The 22,519-nt window shown below is 38.1% G+C and overlaps 1 protein-coding gene across 1 annotated transcript in view; it reads left to right on the top strand.

Annotated features, from left to right (window-relative positions):
- crybg2 (crystallin beta-gamma domain containing 2) overlaps positions 1–22,519 on the top strand; it is a 50,533-nt gene that overhangs the window by 14,870 nt on the left and 13,144 nt on the right. The window contains exons 2-9 of the mRNA XM_002934656.5: positions 6,299–6,404; positions 8,985–10,120; positions 13,411–18,337; positions 20,257–20,304; positions 20,748–20,866; positions 21,649–21,808; positions 21,893–22,032; positions 22,139–22,265. Of these exons, the coding sequence (XP_002934702.2) occupies positions 6,299–6,404; positions 8,985–10,120; positions 13,411–18,337; positions 20,257–20,304; positions 20,748–20,866; positions 21,649–21,808; positions 21,893–22,032; positions 22,139–22,265 (6,763 nt within the window). The remainder of the gene's footprint in view (positions 1–6,298; positions 6,405–8,984; positions 10,121–13,410; positions 18,338–20,256; positions 20,305–20,747; positions 20,867–21,648; positions 21,809–21,892; positions 22,033–22,138; positions 22,266–22,519) is intronic.

The raw sequence follows: 22,519 nt of genomic DNA, 5'->3' as shown, positions 1-22,519 counted from the left end.
TCGCGAGATTACAAAATCGCGGAAAAAAAAAATAGCCAAAATATACATAGTAATGTATTTTGCGCAACAAAATATTCACCGCTATAGTACTGTATATTTTGGCGAATAAATTTTTACTGCTATAGTACTGTATATTAGTAGCGAAATTCCATACATGCCAAGACTTTAGTAAAATTGAGTAAAAACACACATACTTGAATAAATAACACTGTAAGTCCATATTTTATTGCCAAAAACTCATTTACTGTACTTTTCTATAATTTTTCGCCTGCCTGTAGTAGGAGTTAATTTTCGCATAGCCGAATTCGATATTTAGCGCGCAAAAGTTATAGTGAATCATGCGATCGTATTCTTTTCAGCGCGGAAATTAACGCATGCGGTAACACTAGCGCGAGAAATACCGCATGCGAAAATGGCGATTTATCGCACGCGATAATACTATGGTGAATCGCGCGCAAATTATCGCGTCTTTTTTACCGCAAAAAAGCATGCGATAATTTTTATTTTTGGCATTAAGAGCCAACAAGAAATTCTGATATTTTAGTGGAGTGATCATAAATGTATTCTCTGCACTAGCGATACAGTCCCCTTCTTCCTAGTTCAAACACAGAAAGGTTAGTGCAGGGATTGACCTTTTGCGCCAGGTAAGTGATTCCCATAGACTGTTAGAGAAGTTGTCTTCTCCATTAAATGCATGTAAGTTACAGTTTCCCTTATGTATTCTTCCATTTGAGTCAGGTAACATCTCTGTTGGCAGTCCACTGAGATGAACAGTGGTACTGTTGTTTCAAATTCATTATATAAGTAAAATAAACAGCTAAGATCTTAAAAACTAGAAAAAAAAATCTAATTTAATCTAAAATGCAGAATGCAGATATGCAAATGTGCACTCTGAACAATTTTATAATAATTTGTTTTACCTTTATACTCATCTATACTTATGTGCAGTTGCACATGCAAAGAACCAAAACGTGTAATGATGTAGCACGTTCCCTAGTTGCATGCCATGCATATTATTTGCTTTTACTTTTGCCAGAGCAATTATTCAGTGAAACAGAGGTAGAAAGATGAGACAGAGGAGGAGAGATGCTTTGTTGGTATTTACACCTAGGTGCATGGCATAAAGAGCTTATACTATACTTGAAGTCAGATCTTACCTTGCATAATGTGCATCTTATTCAGACATTGGTTTTGCAGCCACATTGCTAAACTAAATTTGGGGTTTGCTTGTGTCTATGTGAGAGCCTTAAAAGTAACAGCTCCTTTCTTACATCCATCCACTGTGCACTCTGTACATTATTTAGCAAATTGGCCACAACTGCCAGTTTGGTGCAGTGAGTTCAAGTTCAGATGTGTGTATATTGATGCACACATATTGATTTTTTGCTGCACCTAGTAAAGGAGCTCCATAAAAGTAACATAGTAAGTTAGGTTGAAAAAAGGCACACATGCATCAAGTTCAACCTTAACGCCTATATATAACCTGCCTAACTGCTAGAGGAAGGCAAAACACCCAAACTCTAATTTGCCGCAGAGAGGAACAAATTCCTTCCTGGCTCCAAGATGGCAATCGAACCAGTCCCTGGATCAACTTGTACTAAGAGCTATCTCCCATAACCCTGTATTCCCTCACTTGTACTGAGAGCTATCTCCCATACCCCTGTATTCCCTCACTTGTACTAAGAGCTATCTCCCATAACCCTGTATTCCCTCACTTGTACTAAGAGCTATCTCCCATAACCCTGTATTCCCTCACTTGTACTGAGAGCTATCTCCCATAACCCTGTATTCCCTCACTTGTACTAAGAGCTATCTCCCATAACCCTGTATTCCCTCACTTGTACTGAGAGCTATCTCCCATAACCCTGTATTCCCTCACTTGTACTAAGAGCTATCTCCCATAACCCTGTATTCCCTCACTTGCTAAAAAGCCATCCAACCCCTCCTTGAAGCTATATAATGTATTAGCCAGGATGACTGAATCAGGGAGAGAATTCCACAACTTCTCAGCTCTAACAGTAAAAAATCTTTTTCAAATATTAACCTATTTACCTCCTTTGTTTTAATTGGAGTGGATGCCCTTGTGTCAGTTGGAAGGACACCCCACTTTGCAGTTATTTATTTGTAAAAAATGTTTGGAATCATGTATGATTTTCGTTCCACTTCTCACATGTACACCACTTTGTATTGGTCTTTCACGTGGAATTCCAATAAAACTGATTCATGTTTGTGGCTGTAATGTGACAAAATGTGGAAAAGTTCAAGGGGGCCGAATACTTTTGCAAGCCACTGTATATATATATCACCCCTTAAGCGCCTCTTCTCTAGTATAAACAATCCCAACCTGGCCAGGCCTTCATCATAACTGAGACTTTACATACCCTTTACCATCTTAAGTGCAAAATACAAAAAAGGAAGTCACTCACGATTCAGTAGGTGCAAAAAAACTGCCTCTAACGTCTGTATTCTTCTCACTGATTGCTCCAATAAACCTGCATGGAGGCAGTTTTTTTGCACCTACTGAATCGTGAGTGACTTCCTTTTTTGTATTTTGCACTTAATATGTTTATAGCCGGAAACCTCAGCTTTTAGGAATACGCACTCCAGGTTAACTTTATTATAGACTCTATTTTAGATAGCACAACCGATTTTTTCTTTTTGCCTTTACCATCTTAGTTGCCCTTCTCTGTACCCTCTCTAACTCAATAATGTCCCGTTTTTGCCTGTTGAAAAGCATGCAAAAAGTTTACCCAGGTGTAGTATCCCATAGCACCCAATATGGTGTTTATCTTATTGGTTGCTATGGGTTACTGCACCTGGGTAAACTGTGTGCTTTTAATTACGTATGTGTGGTAGTTTTCCACCTAATATTGAAATGAAAAAAGTGTGTGTGTGTTACTAGGGCCAAAGGAAGTAGAATATTGAATTTCAAATGAGAGAAAGAAAGCTTTATGGAAATATAATATACAGCTGCAGATTTATACATAGGAAAAGCAAACAGAGAATTCATCTTAAGGGAATAAGGAGCTGCAACAAAACAAGACTATTATGCTAATACCTGGTTTAACAAGTGATAATCTGTGGTATATTTTACATATGTGGCTGCATATATGACTAGCACACCTAGCTTTTCTTGCACTGCAGTTCTTCAGAAGAAGGAAGTTTTCTAGATAACCCTGTATTTAATGACTGAGCACTGCCCACTAAGACAGGGAGAAATGCAGGATAAAGGAAATGCGAAGGAGTTAAAGGAAAACTATACCCCCAAACAACGTAGGTGTCTATAAAAATATATTGCATAAACAAACTCATATGTAAAACCCTGCTTCATCTAAATAAATTATTTCTATAAAAATATACTTTTTTTGGTATTATGTGCTATTGGTACTCCTAAATAGAAAATTGCCATTTTAAGAATTAAGGGCCGCCTCCTGGGATCATAGGATTTACAGTGCACACAAACAAGCCAAGGCACACATACATGTTAGGCCACATCATCCAATTAATGGACAGTGTTATGCCTTTTACTCCCACACTACTTCCTGTTACAGTTAGAGCTGCATTACTTCCTGTCAGGTGATCTCTGAGGGAGCACACAGCCCATCACTAAATGGTGGATTAAGGGAAAGGATGTAAAAGGTCAATATTTACTGATATATATATTCCAGTTTGGCAAGATTCTTTTATAGGTCACTTAATGTTATATCAATTATCTGTTGGTTAAGTATTCATTCTGGGGGTATAGTTTTCCTTTAAAAACCAAAAAACCACAAAGGGTTAGAAAAAAAACATTAAAAGGCAAAATGTGTGAGAGGAGAAAATGGGTATTAAACATGTAAAATACATAGAAAGAGCATAAAAAGGAGGTTTAAATGACCGAATGATGATGTCAGGTTTCCTGGCTGGCCTTAGTCTTGTAATGATGTCTTCCAGAAATAGGGCACACTAGAACATTAAAAATAATTGCTGCGTATTATTTGATTACTAAAACACTCTTTCCTTGTAGTCTATAGATGTTATGTTCCCTTGTTAGAGATGTCAATTTGGCCGCTCCCAATCATATTATAAACACATATTATTATTATAATTAACACATATTTTTAAGCACCAGCATATTTCTCAGCATTGTAAGGTAGAAGGGTGTATACATCACAAATACATTACACACACATACTGACAGATGCATGAGGTACAGAGTGTCAATAACGCTTCCCGAAGGAGCAAAAGCTACTCTTATACGTTTAGAAGAAGATTTCCAAAAATATATGCTTCAGCCAGTGTTCAGTAAAATATACAATACACCATGCAAATATTTTGTTTTTATTTTCTTCACACTTCCAGATGTTAGGCTTTCTGCTACGTTTTTCAAGACACACTATTCCATGGAAAGAATCTAAGAAATGGTTCACTCTAAAAGAACCTACTAAACAACTAGTTTGTTTGTAAGGTTGTAAGAAATCATAATGGAGAAGATTAAGAAATTTCAATATTAATAAATTCTTGCATGCAGCATTAAGATACACAGCAGATTGCACCTGTTTTTTCACTTTGCATTTAACTTTGTAAATAAGCCACAGGGTCTTGAAAGGGTGCATCTTGGATGCATAATGTGTCAGGTATTATTTTGAATTAAGGTATGACAGAAATAGAGGTCATTGTAACCCCAAAGTATGTCTCTGTTTCCACTAAATAAATCTTATATAGAAAAGTTATATAAAACCAACATGCATAAGCACACAGATGGTTTGATCCAGAGGTAAGAAAATACACAGTGTGAGCAAACTTGTACTGGAGGGCTGCAGAATGGTTGTTAGCATATACTTAGGCCTCTGATGGAATTAGTTGATCTATGATATGCAAAATAAGCAGAGCTGCTTTATCAGAGTCAGACTGGGGTACCCATGGCCCACCAGGTACTTAACTCAAGGTCCCACTACTCGGCACTGCCGCTTCCTGCTCCACCCCCAGGCACTGCTGCCCCCCCTTCACTACTTACTTCACTGTTAAACATTAAAGATATTTGTGTGCTCCACAGTGGGCAGGGCAGATAAATGGGGAGCAGCTGGCTTGCAGGATGGTTGCAGGGCCAACAGGATTTTTCCCAATATCCCGGTGGGCCAGTCTGACCCTGCACTTTAAATGGTTGGCCAGCAAATTTGTAGCAGTACTGCCCTGACCTTTGTCCTGTGAAGTACACTAATACTGATACTGGTAAAGTGGACAAAGAGAGGAGGCACAAATGCCACTGTGAAAAAAAATGTTGTTATACCAGGAACGCTGATTTATAACGCACATGGATTAATATTCCAAAATATGTCATGCTCATACAATATAACAGTCTGAAAACTATTTAACTTTTAGACAGAGCTGTTCAGAAGTACAAGATTTAAAACACTCACAACAGCTCCAACCTCTGAGAGCTAAGGGGAAGTAAATACTGTAATGCATTGTTTCCAAGTATGATCATTTTACGCAGACCCAATTACAATGGGTATTCTCCAGTGCTTGCCCCTGGTCATACAATATATGTCATTAAAAATATATTTTCTTGTTCTTGTTCTTTTTACTCAGTACTATCTGTAACTGCCTGCTAACATTTATATCAATTTTTAGTTTACCTTTCTGCCATAAGTATATTAGTGATAACTACACAAAGGATTAAAAATGTGGAGTTAGACAAAGGCTACATTATAATATAGCAGGCAATTGAATATTACAATTTTGGCATTGTAACAATGAACTTGCATACAAAGCTGTGTGCTAAAACTCATCCCATGACCCACACAAACACCACCTACTTCACCAAGACTAGCCCATTTTGTGAACTGTATATGGCTGTTTTCCTTATCTGGGCCCTTCCCTGTCATGGGGCTCCTGACTACAATACCCAATATAGTTGGGTTATAAGTGCCCAGTGTTTGGGCTACTAAAAGACACATTGTAAGCATATAAAATTGTTATATGTAATGTACCATACTATAGGGAGTTGTTCTTGCACTTTAACATTATGTTAAAGGTCCAGTAGTGGTAGGTCATCCCCCTGTGCCACTAAGCCCTCAGCCTTCTGGATTCTTTTTGGGAATTTAATACAAAAAGAGGGTTATGGGACCTAACAAGGAATGCTTTGGCCAGCTTGCCTTAGACAATGGCAACTTTGCCAGCTATCATATTTTGCATGCAAGTGACATGCTATATTATTTATACAGTCTTTACAGATGTGAAGTAGAAGACACAACAAAAACAAATGTAAAAGAAATGTTATATTGGAACTTTTACCTTATGTCTGTCATTTTTACAGGAGTGGTGCAGAAATCGAAAGGCAGGGATGGGGCCATAGTCTCCCACACCTCAGATACCACAGAACTGAAGATTCCATGTTGAGAAGAACCAACAGAGCATCAAAGGTCAGAGGAATTCGTTCAGTTGTATAATCTATGTATTACATACATGTTTTGTTGTCTTGATGGCTGAGTGAAGAGTAACTGTTTCCTACGGCAATATTTATGCAGAGGGTACCCATGTTTTGTTATTAATTACTGCATCATTGCATCTAACAATTTTTCTAGGGCTCAGCTAACTTGTCTCAGTTTATCTGTGTGTCACTTTGCACTGTGTGCTTGTCATTGGATCATTTATCAGCACTGTTCAAATTTGCAGTAATCCATGGCAAGCAGTCAAATGATCACTTTCATTGTTCTAACTTTAGTTGGCTGGAACCAATAAATCACTGATGGTTGCTATGGGTTACTGCCCAGGTGCAAAAATACCTTGTGTTGGTAAAGGAGCCAGGGAACAGTTACCTATTAGCAGTCATACATGGCTTTAGGAAGCATGCTTTCAACAGACTTGGTGCAGCTATTTAGTATGGTTTAAAGAGTCATTATAAACGGCATCAGGGCTGTTTATCTTTAACATGTCCCAATAAACTGTCATTGCTTACCACTGAGTCACTGCAAGTTTCTGCCTTTTGCAATACCTATTTTCAAGCACAGAGGATTCCTTCCTCACACGGGAGATATGATTTAATAAGCAATTTAGTGCCACCCTGTTACTCAGTTTCAGTTCTAACTCAATTAGCAAACAATAGGTTTGAATGCATTAGGGGCTCTGGCACACGAGGAGATTTGTCGCCGGCGATTTTTAAAAGAGCGATTTGGTGACAAGACGAGCGACAAGACGCCAATGCTAAATCAATGGAAATCGCCAGCGTCAAAACATACGAGGCTACTTCAAATCACCTGCTGTTTCAAATCGCACACAGACCCTTTTCTGAGCGACTTGAGTAAACATGAGGGGGGTTAACTGTTGAGTGTACCATGAGCTCAACTTGCATAAAATCTCTTTGTGGGTATTGTCGTGGCGACTTGTCGCCAAAGCGCCAGGGGGAAAAAACGCAGGCGACAAATCTTCTCGTGTGCCAGAGCCCTAAAGGTGGTAGAGTAAGCTTCTGCATCATGGCACTTATTATCATCCCTGAACTCTTTCTTTATGTGCATCTCATTTGCCCAGGGCAGTTTTCTATTAAATAATATATCTAGTTGTCTTAAAATATCATAATCTCAAGCTGCCATATAAATGTTTCATTTATTTAGCCAAACTTTCTTATCTTGGCCGCGTTGCTTTAGCCTATGTATTGGGCCTTCAGATAGGCCTGCCCAACCAACATCTGCCTGGAAATCACTAGATATTGATCAGGCAGGTTTCAAAATCTTATTCGGATGCAGACTGCATTGGCTAGTTGATTCAGTCCTTGACCTAACTGCTTGCATTTACCACCATTGTGATCTAAGGGCCAAAAGATTGGATTGGCCAGATATCACCCACCTTAAGATGGGCATACCAGGGAAAGGGAGGTGACCTCCCAAATAAGTGAATCTTTAAATGTTTGGCCAGCTTTAGACAATTTTAGTATATATTTTCCCAGGAAAGCACAACAGCGACCATAACTTTTTGGTACATTACGGTAAACCGAAAAAACTATTTTGTTTACTAAACATGAAATATTTTTTACAGTTACAAATAGAAGGTTTTGTTTTTGAAAACAATGCTCCTTTAGGAAAAGAAGACACAAGGATAACAAAATCATGTCATCAGGACAACAATCATCTACTTTTAAAACAATGTTACCATTCAAGAGATAAGTTCTTGCATGATTCTGTCTTTTTGTACAACCCAGTTTGCTGAAATATATCCTGGAACGCATTTCTAGGGAATATAGAAGTGACCTACAAATGGAGCCAGCCTACATAGAGAGTTAATACGGAACTGAAGAAGCATAGTAGGGCAATGATTATTCATTGTCCATAAGTAGGGTGCACTCTGCTGTGATTTCTGGGAACTGCATGAGTACTTAACATTTGCAAATATACTGTAGGTTATTTTCTAAAGTCTGCATGGTGCTGAACCAGAAAAAAAGGGTACTGATAAAATGATAACATGCTAATAACACCCTTAAAGAAATAAGTGGTATGGACCATTTACTTAAATCTGGATACATGATGCTATTTTATAGTAATTTGCCCAATGTTTGCACCTTGATGACTTTAGTAAATTACCATGCTCTACAGCTGTCATTCTAAATAATCCTGTATTGTATTCCTTATTTCTCTATTACCTTACTTTTTAAATCCTGAAGCTAATGTACTAACATAAATTTTTAATCACAAGTGCAGTTAGCAATAGCAACTAGCAGCAATTAAGTAGTTTTAATCAGTCTAGCACAAGTTAAAAATAAAGGCAACAATCTAGTTGCTTTGGTTAACTGCAATGTAACATTTATCCATGTTAGTATATCAATACCATTTCCTCTCTTCTCTCTATTGTCACCTGTCATCTCTCCTGATCCTCTTTTTTCCTTTAGTTTTTCTTTAACATTCATAAATGTATAAATTTTCTAAATTTTAATTTCTGCTTGCTCTTTTAATCTTTTTCCAACTCTTTATCTTTCCTTTTCCTGTAATTTCTCTCACTTTTCTATCCCCCAGACCCGATCACTTAGTTCCTCCGAGATGAATTTGCCAGCCTCAGGCTTTCTGCAGCGGTTTGGAAGTCTGACCTGGCGCAAGAAGAAGTCCAGTGTCTTAGGTGGCAGTGGTTTGCTTTCCCCTGAGTCCACCCCTGTGGACACTCACTGTTCCCTGAGTCAGCTAGACAGACCTGTGGATAGTGTGAGCGATCTGAAGGATGATGCTTTATTTGCTGACCCAACATTGGAAAGTTCCGATTTTTCTCCCAAGGACAATCGGAGCATGACAGGAAATGTAGAAATGTCAACATCTTTTGATTGTCCTGCTGATGGGACTGTCAGTTATTGCTCCAACGAAGTGGATACTGGGGATACAAATGCTCAGCTGCAGTCCTTTATTGCTTCAAATGAAAAGGAGGAGGAAGAGAATGAGGAGGCAATCCTCCCATATTGGGCACAGAGTATACTCAAGGAGTATATGCCATATTATCATAAGTCACAGCCATCACCAGTTTCGAAAGAACACAAAGAATGTGAGGAAGAAAAATGCAGCACAAGTCTTCACAGTGAATTGACTTACAACACTTTACAAGTTAGAATGAACCAAGAGCAGGCCAATTCGGCCCCTCCATCCCCCCGTCAGAAAGAAATATCCCCAGAGCAAAATCAGTACTCCCAAAAACATCCCAAATGCCTTTACCAAAATGAAGAGCAAGATACCCCTCAACTAAACCCACTGTATCCAGGTGTCCAAGTAGACTTATTGGTGCAGAATGTGACTGCAGCCTCCACTGTATCTTCAACAGTATCTCCAAAGCTCCATGGCAAGGATCAGTTTACAACCCAGGCAACTCCGGGTACACACAAAGTCCGTTATGAAATCATCATAATCATGAAAAAAGAAGGACATATGGATGAAACAGATGTGTCTGAGTTGGGAGAGGCCATATTAATAGGGGAGGAACTTGCAGGACCAGATCTTAACCCGTCACCTTCATTGGAATGCCAGGCATGTGGCCATGATAGGGCGGATACTGCAGCACTGACAGCTCAAGCACACACAGAGCAGCCTAAGAAATATACAAACCTGGAGGAGGAAAAGATCTCTAAGCAGAAGAGGGGAGGAGATACCGGCGTGAGGGCACATCTGGACAGGTAAGGAAAGGACATTGCTGGGAAGGAGGACTAGAATACCTACAGTTAGCTAGAAATAACAAACCTGTGTGGGGAACATAAATTCAGGTGAAAGATAAAAAAGAATCAATGGATTTACAACTATGGGCAGGCAATCTGTTCAAATGAGGAACAGGCTGTGTATGTTATTTTAGCTTGACTTAAACCAACATTTCTTTAACAGTCCTGCCGTATTATGATAAAAGTGGATACAAAGTCATGTTGATTATTGAAATGTAACATAAGAAAATATTATAGCGTACCTGTGTAGAATTAGAGAGAAAGACGCAGATGCAGAAGAAAACTGATGACTGAAATTACTTCTCCTATTTGTTATACTCTTGTGTTAAAAGATGAATGGACTATAGTATGGATTTTATGTGCTATACATGACTACTTCAAAAGAAAATATATACCTACATAAAATACATACTTCCTCCTTTATATATAAAGGTCATTTTCCTGCTTACATTGTATCCAGGGCTTGGCTGCTGTGCAAGGTTTGGACTCTGTATTCTGCAGGTGTCTGCAACCCACTGACAGAGATACAAAGTCCAGTGTTTGGGGAAGTCACTATATAATAGGATAAGAGTTCATGGGAGGGATAGGAGTTCCCCACGCTAATTATTCCACTAGGTTTTTTATATATAACAATGCTGGAAATACTGAATGAGCTAAATGCTTTTGGTGAGTGGGCACTAGCTAAGTGGACAATTTCTGTCAAACACACACTTTAGAAAAGAAATATCAGTGTGTCAAAACTGTAACAGATGAAAGAGAAGAGAGAGACTGGCAAATGGGGAATTTGGCTAAACTTTTTGAGTGTATGAATGTTTTGGTATGGTGTATTGCTGACACTGATCAGCACAAGCTGAGGTAGGTGAGCAGATCAACAGCTGAGGGTTAGGTGGGATCTCTACCACTAGTATAAGGTTCATGGTAAATACTATATGAAACTACCAGTAGATTTATAAATGTTCATTTCCAAGGTCAGCATAAGTATTTATGTCTCCTGGTTACTTGTTAACAGTTTTATAAGCCACAGTTTGTGAACTTTTTACTGTTGTGTTACTGTAATCTCATAGGGAGTGCAGTATTTAAAATGTTGCATTCATAACTGCATATTTCCATAATGGGAAGCTATATGTAAAAATAGGGAATAGGGACAACAAATAATAAACATATTTATTCTCCCCCTCCCCCCCCCAGTATATTAGGTAAGGATTAACACTCTTTGCTGGGGAAGAAAATCTGAGGTGCAGCTGAACTACCCCTGTGTTATATGTTTTAGGATAATAGTGCAATGTGTGTTTACTTACAACTCACAGCCATTTTTGCTCTCTAGCCTAGGGTCTTGATGTTTTGGTGTGGCAGTGCACAGTTCAAGCAGTTTAATGTGTTATGCTGTAAATTGTGAATACTTTGTTGTATTACAATCGTTGTTAGCTTGGCAGCTGAAAAATGTACAATGTCTAAAAGGGAAAGGACCATAACAGTGAAGTCTGCAGGTGTTCCTTTTAATGTAGAATTTCACTGTGGATTCCACCTCCCCAAAAAACTGACAGACTGGTTTGTGATGACGAATAGAAGAAGTGATTCTTCTGAAATGACTGAAAGGCGTAATGAGAAACTGACTTACAAATTACCTAGGTCACTCAGCTCAGCGCATCACAACTTGCCTGCACAGTCTTACTTATATATTATATATATATACTATATATTTATAGCTGTTAACTATCCATAATGTCATGGGATAGTGCCTAATCTGAGTCACAGAATTTTTTCCCGTTAAACTTTCATAGGTTTTTAAAGCCTACCAATGTCACACAACAATTTTAGTCCTTCTCTGACCAAAAATAATTTTTGGAGCAGAGGGTAGGCGGCACTGTCATAGAAAGACAGTCTAAAAAATATATGATGTGATTTAACCTTTTTTTAGTAGGTACCTACCTGAAGGATGGCTGTTTAACTGTTGTAGAAGTAGTGGGAGAGTTTGTGTCAGCCCCAAAAGTGATGTATGTCTTAATCCCATGTGACCCTCTATCCTTATTGTCCCAAGACTATAGCAGGAAGGTACATTCAACACTTTAGTAACAGTAATACACTTGTGAGTCCAGGCTAGACGATCAGGCATTTTTATCTGTAAAAATTGGGCATTTGTAAAATCCCCACTGGCAGTATTGCTTTAACACCCCTTCCAGGAAAAAAGTGCTTTAAACTGTTCTTCCCTACCCTTTGTATTTTCTTTTTTAGTAAACCAGGCACCTTTTCACAGACTTATGCTCTTTTGATATACAAAACATAAACACACTTTCATTTTTTGGTGTGACAAACCCAAACAGGTTCCTGTTTATCGACTTGCCCTGACCTGTGATTTCTGATAATCAGCCACTCCCTCCCAGCTTTGCCAATTGCACAAACTTTATACATAACTACTTATCCTAACCCCAACTACAAAAAACAGATGAACTTGTGCATTTACTAACAGTTACTGATAGCTTGTTCTGGCAAAGTAAATGGGATTTATGCTAAATGGATTCCCTACACAGGTTAGGGGTAGTTCTTTGGTATTTGCCAGCAGGGTCGGACTGAGCCGGCGGGAAACTGGAAAAAAACCCGGTGAGCCCTGGCCCAGACCTGATCCCAGCTGACCTCCCAACCCCGATTGCATCAACTTATGTGCGCTCTGGGGGTGTGTATGTGCAGCAGGGGGTTCTGAGAAGGAGCATGTCCAGGTGGTGGGGGCCCCTGCAGGGGAGGGTGTGGGCCCCTTGGGTGGCAGCCCCATTGGGCCTACACACCCCCAGTCCAACCCTGTTCGCCAGCAGTTTGTGATTTTCAGCAGTTTAATCTCCTTTATCATTTATCTAAACTATTTGTTCAGAAATATTTTCTTGACAGTCAGGAAAACTAACAAATGAACCTATTCAAACCTAAGTGTCAGTTTGTAACAATGTGTGTGACTGCTTTAAGCATATAAATGTAATGGCACAGTAGTGATCACACTATCAGCCATCGGAATGCTTGCTCCCCAATGCAAATTACATGTGTGGAGAAAGGATTTGGACAATTATTTTCTACACTCAAATCATTCAAGCAAAAAAATTAAGTTAAGTAATGTTGGTACTGATTTGCCAAGCTTGCTAAAATTGACATGATAAATCAACCCCATAGTCTTTTTAAAGTTTTAACTGGTTTACTGCACAGTTCTGATTAAAAAATAAAAACATTTTATTTTGTACTTGATTAATTTAGTATTTTTCTTTCTGCAGGGATATCAGTTTGGCAGGGGATGAAGAACAGCATCTTCTGGTCTGTAAGCAGACACCTGAATGTCATACATCCCAGCCTTCCAAAATGGAACAGAAGTGCAGTCTCGATAATGAATGTAGCCCCAGCCCAGGGAGGGCTCAGCCTTCCAGAATGGTACTAAGTAATAATGAAGTATCAAGAGTACCAACCAATAGGGATAGAGAATCCTTTCCAGCTCATGTCAGAACAGAGTTTACGGGCTTAACACTACCAAAATCTTATGTGGGACATGTTATGGATATGAGGAAAGTGTTTGAGAGTAACAGCACAAAAGAAGATTTTGTCCACAATTTGGAAACTGTGAAATCAAATTCACACAGTTCCGTAAGGGAAAACAAATATACTGTAACTCAACATGAGTTCAGTGAACTTCACAAACCAATATACTCTCAAGTTTTCAATCCCCCTAAACCATCGTTAAAGAAAAAAAGGCTTAATGACTTATTATCTGATTTGGCCAGGAAAGATTCTGTCAATGCAGCACAGGCTTGGGACAGCCCTGAGGAAATTAACAGTAGATCGGTTTCAGAAAAAGAAATGATCCATTTACGTGACAGGGATGTAAAACTTAAAGGGATCAAACATAAACATACAATATTACCGCTCAAAGATCTCCATGTTCACCACAGGACACCTACGCCTCCACCAGATAAGTCAAGTACTATGTCAATTTTTCTCACATCACCAAAAGGTTGGAAAAAGGAGAACCTTAGGTGTCAGTCACCGAGACCACTTCATGCCCAGACAGATGTAAATAATATGGATGCTGCTAAACCTGTATTAACCAAGAGCCCAGATAAATTTACCTTCACATCTGATAAAGATGGCTACAAAAACTATGTTACAGATTCATTTTCAGCAAAAACAGCAGAAGAAGCTAGTGGAGAAATGCATAAAGATTCAGAAATAAATAATAATGTCCTAATCACAAATCCACATATAACTAGCAAAGCACAATTTGAGAATCCTTACACACTTTCTGAAAGACAGCTAAAAGACGCAGGTAGTAGTGAAGAAGTCATACTAAGACAAGAAAGCCCTGTGCAGGACCTTGAAATAATATCTTGGGAGCAGACAGAGTCTCTTAAGTCTACTGATTACCAAAGTGTTCCTGCAAAGAGCAATTCAATTATTATAGGAGTATCAGATGACTGCTATGAGCAAAGTAATATCTCTGACACAGTGAAAAGTCATATAACAGAAAATGATAAAGAAGTGGATAACCTTGTGGCATCAGACCATATACTTAATATGCAGAACGTACCATCAGATCAGCCAGTAATTTTAAATTATACTAATACATTAGTAACTGCAAATGTATACAAGAGTGCAGAACAAAATGCAAGCCAGAATTGTCCTATTGCTGTATCAGCCACAGAACCAGCTACAATCAGAAATGATCTTAATCCTCTGGAAGAAACAAAAACTGAGGCAGCAGACTTTGTTGACAATTTTGGAAATTCTGAAACAACATCATTTACATGGGATATTCCAGCATATAGTAGTCATTGGCCTACATCCATAGTACTAGAGAACATTAACATTGATAATATGAATGATAAAGGGTGGCACAAAGCTAAAGCTCAGATGGTTTATACATCGACAGAAGATGAATCAGAGCAAAAAGCACAAAACAAGCCAATTTCAGAAGTCTGGACCGAAGCTGGAAATGTAATCATTTCTCATCCAGAAGGAACAGAATACAAAACTGCAAATGTGACTGAACAGGATGGAGAACTAATATTTTTTATTTCAACAGAAGATAGCCAAGCTTACCACTCAGGAGAAAAGAGAAAAGAAACCAAGGATGGGACAGCTGCTGATGGAATTGGGTTGGTTCTTAGGTCTACAACTCAGCAACCAGCAGGCAATGAAGGTACAATGCAGGAGCATATGATAACAAGTTATGACTCAGGAATCAAAGAAAGAACTGAACAGGCATCTGTGGATCAGTATGTAGTTCTAATTGAGGACAAAACCAGAGATTCAAATGCCAGCCAAAATGTAGATGGGAGTTCATCTGTAGTCGCAAATGGCAAACCAGTTTATAAAATTTTGACAGATGAATATGACAGAGAAAAAGTGACATGTTTAACTCAAGATGCACTAGCATTTGCTTTAAAAGAAGCATCTCCAAAACAAGCTTCAATTCAACAAAGTGAAGAGTTAATCTGCATGCATAGTGATAGTAAAATAGATATCACTTCAGCAAATGAAGACACAGCAGAAAGTGACAGTGACATCAGCGATGTAGATAAAACTCTCCATGCATATGGCCCCAGGGAGAGAGATTTGAAAAAAACGAATATGGCAAATGACAATATTAATATCATTGATATTGCGCCTTCATTGAAGGAGCAAGCAGGTGATCTATTAGCTGTAGACCAGGACAGTGATGTTTTCTACGTACATACAAAGGAGGCATTTGTGGAACAGGATAATGACCAGACAAATGCAGATTTTCTACAGAAACGCAAAGAATTAGTAGACCAGACTGAAGATGGAATAGATACTGTAACATGTTTAACTCAAGATACACTAGTGTTTACCCCATCAAACGAAGAATATCTACAGCAAGCTAAAAGTCAACCAAGTAAAGAACTTATCCACATTTATACTAATAGTGAAATAGATATTATGTCAGAAAAAGAAGATCGAGCAGACAGCAACATTGATGTGAATGATGATGATAAAACACACCAAGCTGGGGAACTGTTTTTTCACATACATTCAAAGGAGATAATAGTGGAACATGCATATGACCAAGGGGGGAAATATTTGGAAGAATTGGATGTGACAAATGACAAAATACATAATATTGATATTACGCCTTCAGTGGAGAACCAAGTAGAAAATATGAGCGGCCCATTAGCTATAGACCAGGAAGGTGATGTGTTAGTTTACATATCCACAAAGGAGGCTCCAGGGGAACAGGCTAATCACCAGGCAATTACAGATAGGTTACAGAAACTTGAACAGCTGGTAAACCAGGCAGACAATGCAACAGATTCTGTGAACTTAAAGAAGGAATCAGATGAACATATCATTAACTGGGAAGGTGATGGTAAAAAAGACCAGATGTTTGATTTCATATCTTCAGTGGATGTATCAGAAGAACATGCCTTTATTCAGTCTAAAGAATATTTGATGCAGAAGCCTAGAGATATGATAGACCCATCTGAAAATGTGATAGATGAGGACTTAGAGGAGAACCCAGAAGAAAATGATAGCGGCTTAGAAGATGAAGACACTGTGGAGCATGTTGTGGACATGCAAAATTACAGATTGGGTATGGGGAAATCAGTAGAAGATACTAATGAAAAAACAAGTAGGGATACACCTGTAGCTCATGAAGACCATTTTTCAAGTCTCACTGATATTTTATCTTCAAAGATGGTCCAAGCTGAGCAAGTAATCAACTTTACTGATAAAGATATAAAAGACCAATCAAACCATTCTCAAAATGTTATCTTTTCTGCATTCTTTAATAAAGCATCTGTAGAACACAACATATATGAACCAGCTGGCACAGATCAAGGAGAAACTTTAATAAATCAGTCTAATGATAGAACCAGTATTGTGCCTACCGAGGATCAACAAACAGAAATCACTGGTGAGCAAGTAAATTTTATAACTATAAAACCTGAGGTGGAACACCACAATGAAAACTACTTACCAACAATTGAAAATGACATGCAAGATGCTGGATGTGCTGAGGAATGTGACAATGTTACCAACAATAGAAACTTGTTGACACAAGAAGTACAAAAAGTTGAAAATGAAAACCCTAGTTCATTTATTGGTATCCTGTCTCATCCTGGACAGATCTTTTCAGAGATAAGTTCAAAATTGTATGATGAGAGTGAGCAGGAGGCAGATGCCCAAACTACAGGTCACAGAGCTATAGAGAACAAAATGTCTTCTGACGTCCATGGACATAAGAATGACAGATTAGTAATACCTTCAATGCCAGAAGTGCTCACAAACTTACCAGAACAATCAGTTCATGTTGTGAAAGACTCTCAGGTTAACAGCACGGTGCATGTCAAGAATGACATTACAACAGAGTATACAGAGGATCAGTACAATTTGCAGATTGAGGAGGAGTCTTCTAAAGATATGGAGATGTGGATTAACACACTTCGACACCTAGAGATGCCTGAATTTATGAAATATCAGAGAGTACCAAGACAGCCACGACATTCTGCATTATCTATGTATGCCACTCTTCCCCCCATCAAAGAGGATGTGTGTTCCCCAAATAGTGATCACATTGATAGCAATAGTCCCCCACAAGTCAAAAATGATGATCTGGAGATAAGTCCAGAAACAAAAGCAATACCGAATTTGGAGCAGTGTGAAAAAAAGTACTCCTGGGAGAAGGACTTGGACAAGCCACTACAAATCTCCTCCCCACTTGAAATGATGAAGAAACATTCTGAAGAAGAAGCTGAAAGGACTGCATCTTATAAGTCCTTGATTACCCAAAACCTCAGTCAACGGCAAGGATCGATCATTGGATCTCTGTTGTTGTCTGACAGGCAAGAGAGAAAAAATGAACAGATACAGGAAAAATCATTTTCTAGGCTGAAAAGTAGTTTACTTTTAAGCAGTTATGTTAAACCTAAAAAAGAGCCTTTAAGTGTTAATAGAGAAGAGGTAGAAACCATGTCAGACTTGGTGCATACCGAAGCTAGAAGCAACCAGTTGTCTAATGTGGCTGTTTTTAGAACAACAAAAAGTCCAAACCATCCAGTCACTGGAACCCATAGCTCTCCAAAACATGAGGATACTGTGGATTCTGTGCCCCCTCTGGTATCCAGAGAACTCCCATGCAAGTCAAACATAAGGACTGTATCTCATTTTAAACCTTCCACTGATATCTGGGTAAAATTCATTCTAGCATTTTCTTTTTGGTTAATGTTGTTTTGTAAGGTTTGCACTCTTAATACTGATGGATGTTTATTTTTAGTATGTATTGTTAACTAAAGGTAAACTATAATAATCTCTGAACAAATACTTTGCCATGAGTAATTTTCTAGCCTAATTATACAGCTGTACATAGTGTTGTGGTGTTTGAGCTGATGCCAAGTAGGGCATAATTTCTACTGACCTGCAACACTGTAATACAACACCCTACCCAGTTGCCTATTTAATTTCCAAGACATTGATTTTATTGTTGAAAACAATGTTGTTGTTGAAAACAATTATTGAAGAAACATCCTGTCCTGTTTGGTGTACAGTAAATATACCAAATAGATATAAATACTACTATTCACTATTAAACTACCAGGCCCCTTAGCAATCATACCCCTATCACAAAAAAGTCACTATAGGGGGGACATTTATAAACACTCGAGCCTTCAGGCTCTAGTATTCATATCCCAAAACCATGTGGGAGTTCCCAAACTTTTGCATGGTTTCTTCATCTGTATAGTCCGATTCATAGAAATTGGGTTTTTCTTTTCCCTGACCAAAAAAATAAAAAGCTTGGCAGGTTTTAGGTGCCAAGCTTTTTATTTTTTGGTGGGGGAAAAGAAAAACACGATTTTCCACGAATCATGCTATTCGGATAAAGAAACCACACAAGAGTTTAGGAACTCCTGCATCGTTTTTGGATACGAATGCTCATAAATATGCCCCCAAATGTCAGTGCAGTTAATAATAGTACAATGAGATCTAACATGTAGTAGCCTAAACAAAACTAACTGGCCATTGTTAACTGCACTTGTGTAAATCACCTAGGGTTGTAAACAATCCCCTCTGTCTCCTTTGCTCTGCCTTTACATAGAGCCTAATCAACTGACTGTCAGTAATCTGCTTTTTCTGGACTGTTCCCAGTGCCAGTTACTGAAAATATAAAGTATTCAACAACCCTTACTGTGTTCTAAAATAGAAATGATTCTTAGTAAGCCATTTATAGAATTCCTAATACAAGGATCACTGTTAGTTGATTTACTATAACCTCTGTATTACATTTATGAGGCCTAAATATTAACTAGCACCTGTAATTTGCAGCTTGTAAATTCCCATTTATAGAGTGCCAATGCTCATCTGTACTTGATTATTAAGGCAAGATGGTATTTTGCTTATTTATTCTTAATTCTTTGTTATGTCTTGTATTGTGTCCCCTCTCTGCTACCACTTCTATGGTGGACTGTGTTCTCAAGTCCTTATTACTGTGCAGGTATTTCCTGGCTGGTGTTGTCATTCATTGGGTGCACTCCCAAACAATCTTACAGTTAACTGCTGCTTATTGCCTGTTGACACAAGTGAAACCTGCAGCCTGCAAGGAAAATTCTATGTGTGCTGCCTGCTGTAATATATGTAATAGTTGCCCTTCATCCCACCTACTTACTGTACACATAGCTGTACAGTATATGGAATAGAATTTGGAATTGGTAAATGCATATGTCTACAGACATAACGTGCATTGGTTTAAAATAATCGAAGAGCCTATTAATTCACATTTTTGTAGAATTTTTTTAATAGAATATAATGTTATATTTATTTGGGTTCATAATTACATGCAACTACCAATGGCTTAATTATTATGGGCTTTAGAATTTGCATGGGATTTATATATAAATGTTGTAAAGAATTAACAGTGCATTTTAGGCATGGAACTGATCTGCCTTTACTAGGAGGTATTTTTGTTATAAATATTCAGCTGCAACAGGCATAAAATATTGCTCTTTAGTTATAACAGTTATTTATTTTAGCAATTATTATCAGTTATGTATATATACTGCTGGTTGGCAGTGCATTACAACTAACAGTATTTGTTTTTCTGGCCACTCATTTAGCAACATACCAAGAAAGAACATGGCAAAGTGAACCCCAGACCAGGGAAGGTAGAGTATATATATACATATCTAACTTACCGCATTGATTTGCACCCTGCATGGCTAATCAGTACCAGTATCATTTAAGTGCATGCCATCATTAATGTGCAATATATGGATTTAATACATGTCCAAGTTTTAAAGGACTTATGTGACAAATCCATGTGATAATAACACATGCTGCATTCCACCTGCATTTGACACTTACATGCGCCTGTGTAAGTACTGCCCTATATAGAGTGCAATACATTTCTTCTTACGCTCGCCTGTGGTGGAATGCACCACAGGGAAGCGCAGGAAGAAACAAGATCTAAAGAGGGTTCTGAACTGTGCTGGTAATTTTAAGCAAAGTATTTGCACATTTTGCTCTGGCCCACATAAGGTAAAACACTAGTTTTACAAAACAGGTTATGCAAACAACTTGCTCACATGCTTTTGTTTTCATGTTATAGGTTCAACTGTTTTCAGAATCAGGGTTCAGTGGGAAGTACTATGAAATTTATGGAAATGTGAGTGACACAAGTGAATGGGAACTTCAGGAAACCATATCGATACGGGTTATCCGAGGGGGGTAAGTGTGAAGCTGTTACACATTGCGTGCCATTTGAACTCTGCTAGCACTCAGCCATTAATGATGAAAAATCAGACCTTAATTTGAATTTTTACATTTTCCATTCAGCATTCCTGTCTCTTAATAGGTCTTACATTTCTGTGTAGATGTTACTCTACGGAGATTCCCCAGGATTAACTGTTTCTTTGTGTATATTTTTCTAAACAGATGATAATCAAATGTACTTATTTACTCCTGCACTGTCACTTTAAGTCAAACCAAACATTTTTCTATATTTGACCATGAGGATCAAATTGGATGCCTTTTATATGTCCTTAGACATTCGGTCTGTTGCTAGTGTAAGAAACAAGCAGCCCAATGGCCTAATGAAAATAGGCAATAGTATTTTTTTGTGGTCATACACTAGAACCCCAGTGTACAAATATAGACTTAAACCAACCTTTATATACGCACACATATATAAACTATTTATATACAAATATCTATACTAACTGTAGATCTTAAAGGCATTCTGCTATGGTTTTTATGGTATAGTTTTTGTTACTATATTACACTGTTCCCTTTACCTTTTAAAACTTTATTTTTGAACCAATACATTTATTTTTTAGTTGTATTATTGGTGTGTACGCAGCTATCTCAGTGCATTGTAGTAGTAAATATAGTAGTGGTATTGTAACACCAGTATATTTACAGCTGACTGCTAAGCACTGAGAAATATTTTACTATTTTACTATTTTGCATATTATTATATGATGATCATAACAATCAATGTCCACATCTAGATGGATCCTGTATGAAGAGCCAAGGTTCCATGGTAGGCGTGTTATGCTTTTAGAAGGTGATGCCGAACTAAAGTGTCCATGGCTAGGGCAGACTGACTCAAACCTAGAGCCTCAATTAACATCAGCATTTTGGGTTGGATCCCTGCGCCTTGTTGTTAGGGTGAGTGGAAAAAAATATAAGCAGATAAACAATAGAACCTTATTTCTTCATGTTAACACTCTCCCTGTTTCCTATACTGTTCAGGATTTTCGGGTCCCCAGAATTAGTCTGTTTTTGAAGCCAAATGGGGAAGGAGAGAAAGTACAAATTGAAGGAGCTGCACCTGATATGAGTGAATATGGTGGGGCAATCAAAACAGAATCCATCATTGTGCACTGTGGCATGTAAGAGAAAATGGTATTTGGGGGGGATTGCAGTGAAACAAGGAAGAAAATAAATGTTGTGTTATGAAAAATATCACTACATGCACGTTTTTTCTGTTTTTATTAGGTGGCTTGTATTTAGCAAGCCATTATTTCAAGGTGACCCCTACATTCTGGAACCTGGTGGTTATCCCAACAGGACATCCTGGGGGGCAGAGGATCCTCAAGTATGCTCCCTTGAATCTGCACGTATTGTAAGTTTGCTATACACATCACAATAGTAACACCAATAAACAAAAGTGTTTAAAAGTAATTACAATATTATGTACTGTTGCCCTGCACTATTGAAAGTTGGGTATTTGCCTCAGGAACCCTGCTGTAGTTTATATAAACAAAGATGCTGTGTACCCATGGGGTCAGCCATTCAAAGGGTAAAAGGCACAGGTTACATAGCAGATAACAGATAAAACACCATTATATTCTACAGAGCTTATCTGTTATCTTCTTT

This window comes from Xenopus tropicalis, chromosome 2 (genome assembly GCF_000004195.4).
Source record: "Xenopus tropicalis strain Nigerian chromosome 2, UCB_Xtro_10.0, whole genome shotgun sequence".
Lineage (NCBI taxonomy): Eukaryota > Metazoa > Chordata > Amphibia > Anura > Pipidae > Xenopus > Xenopus tropicalis.
Note: the sequence above shows the minus strand (reverse complement) of the source record. Positions and strands in the feature narration are given on the sequence as shown.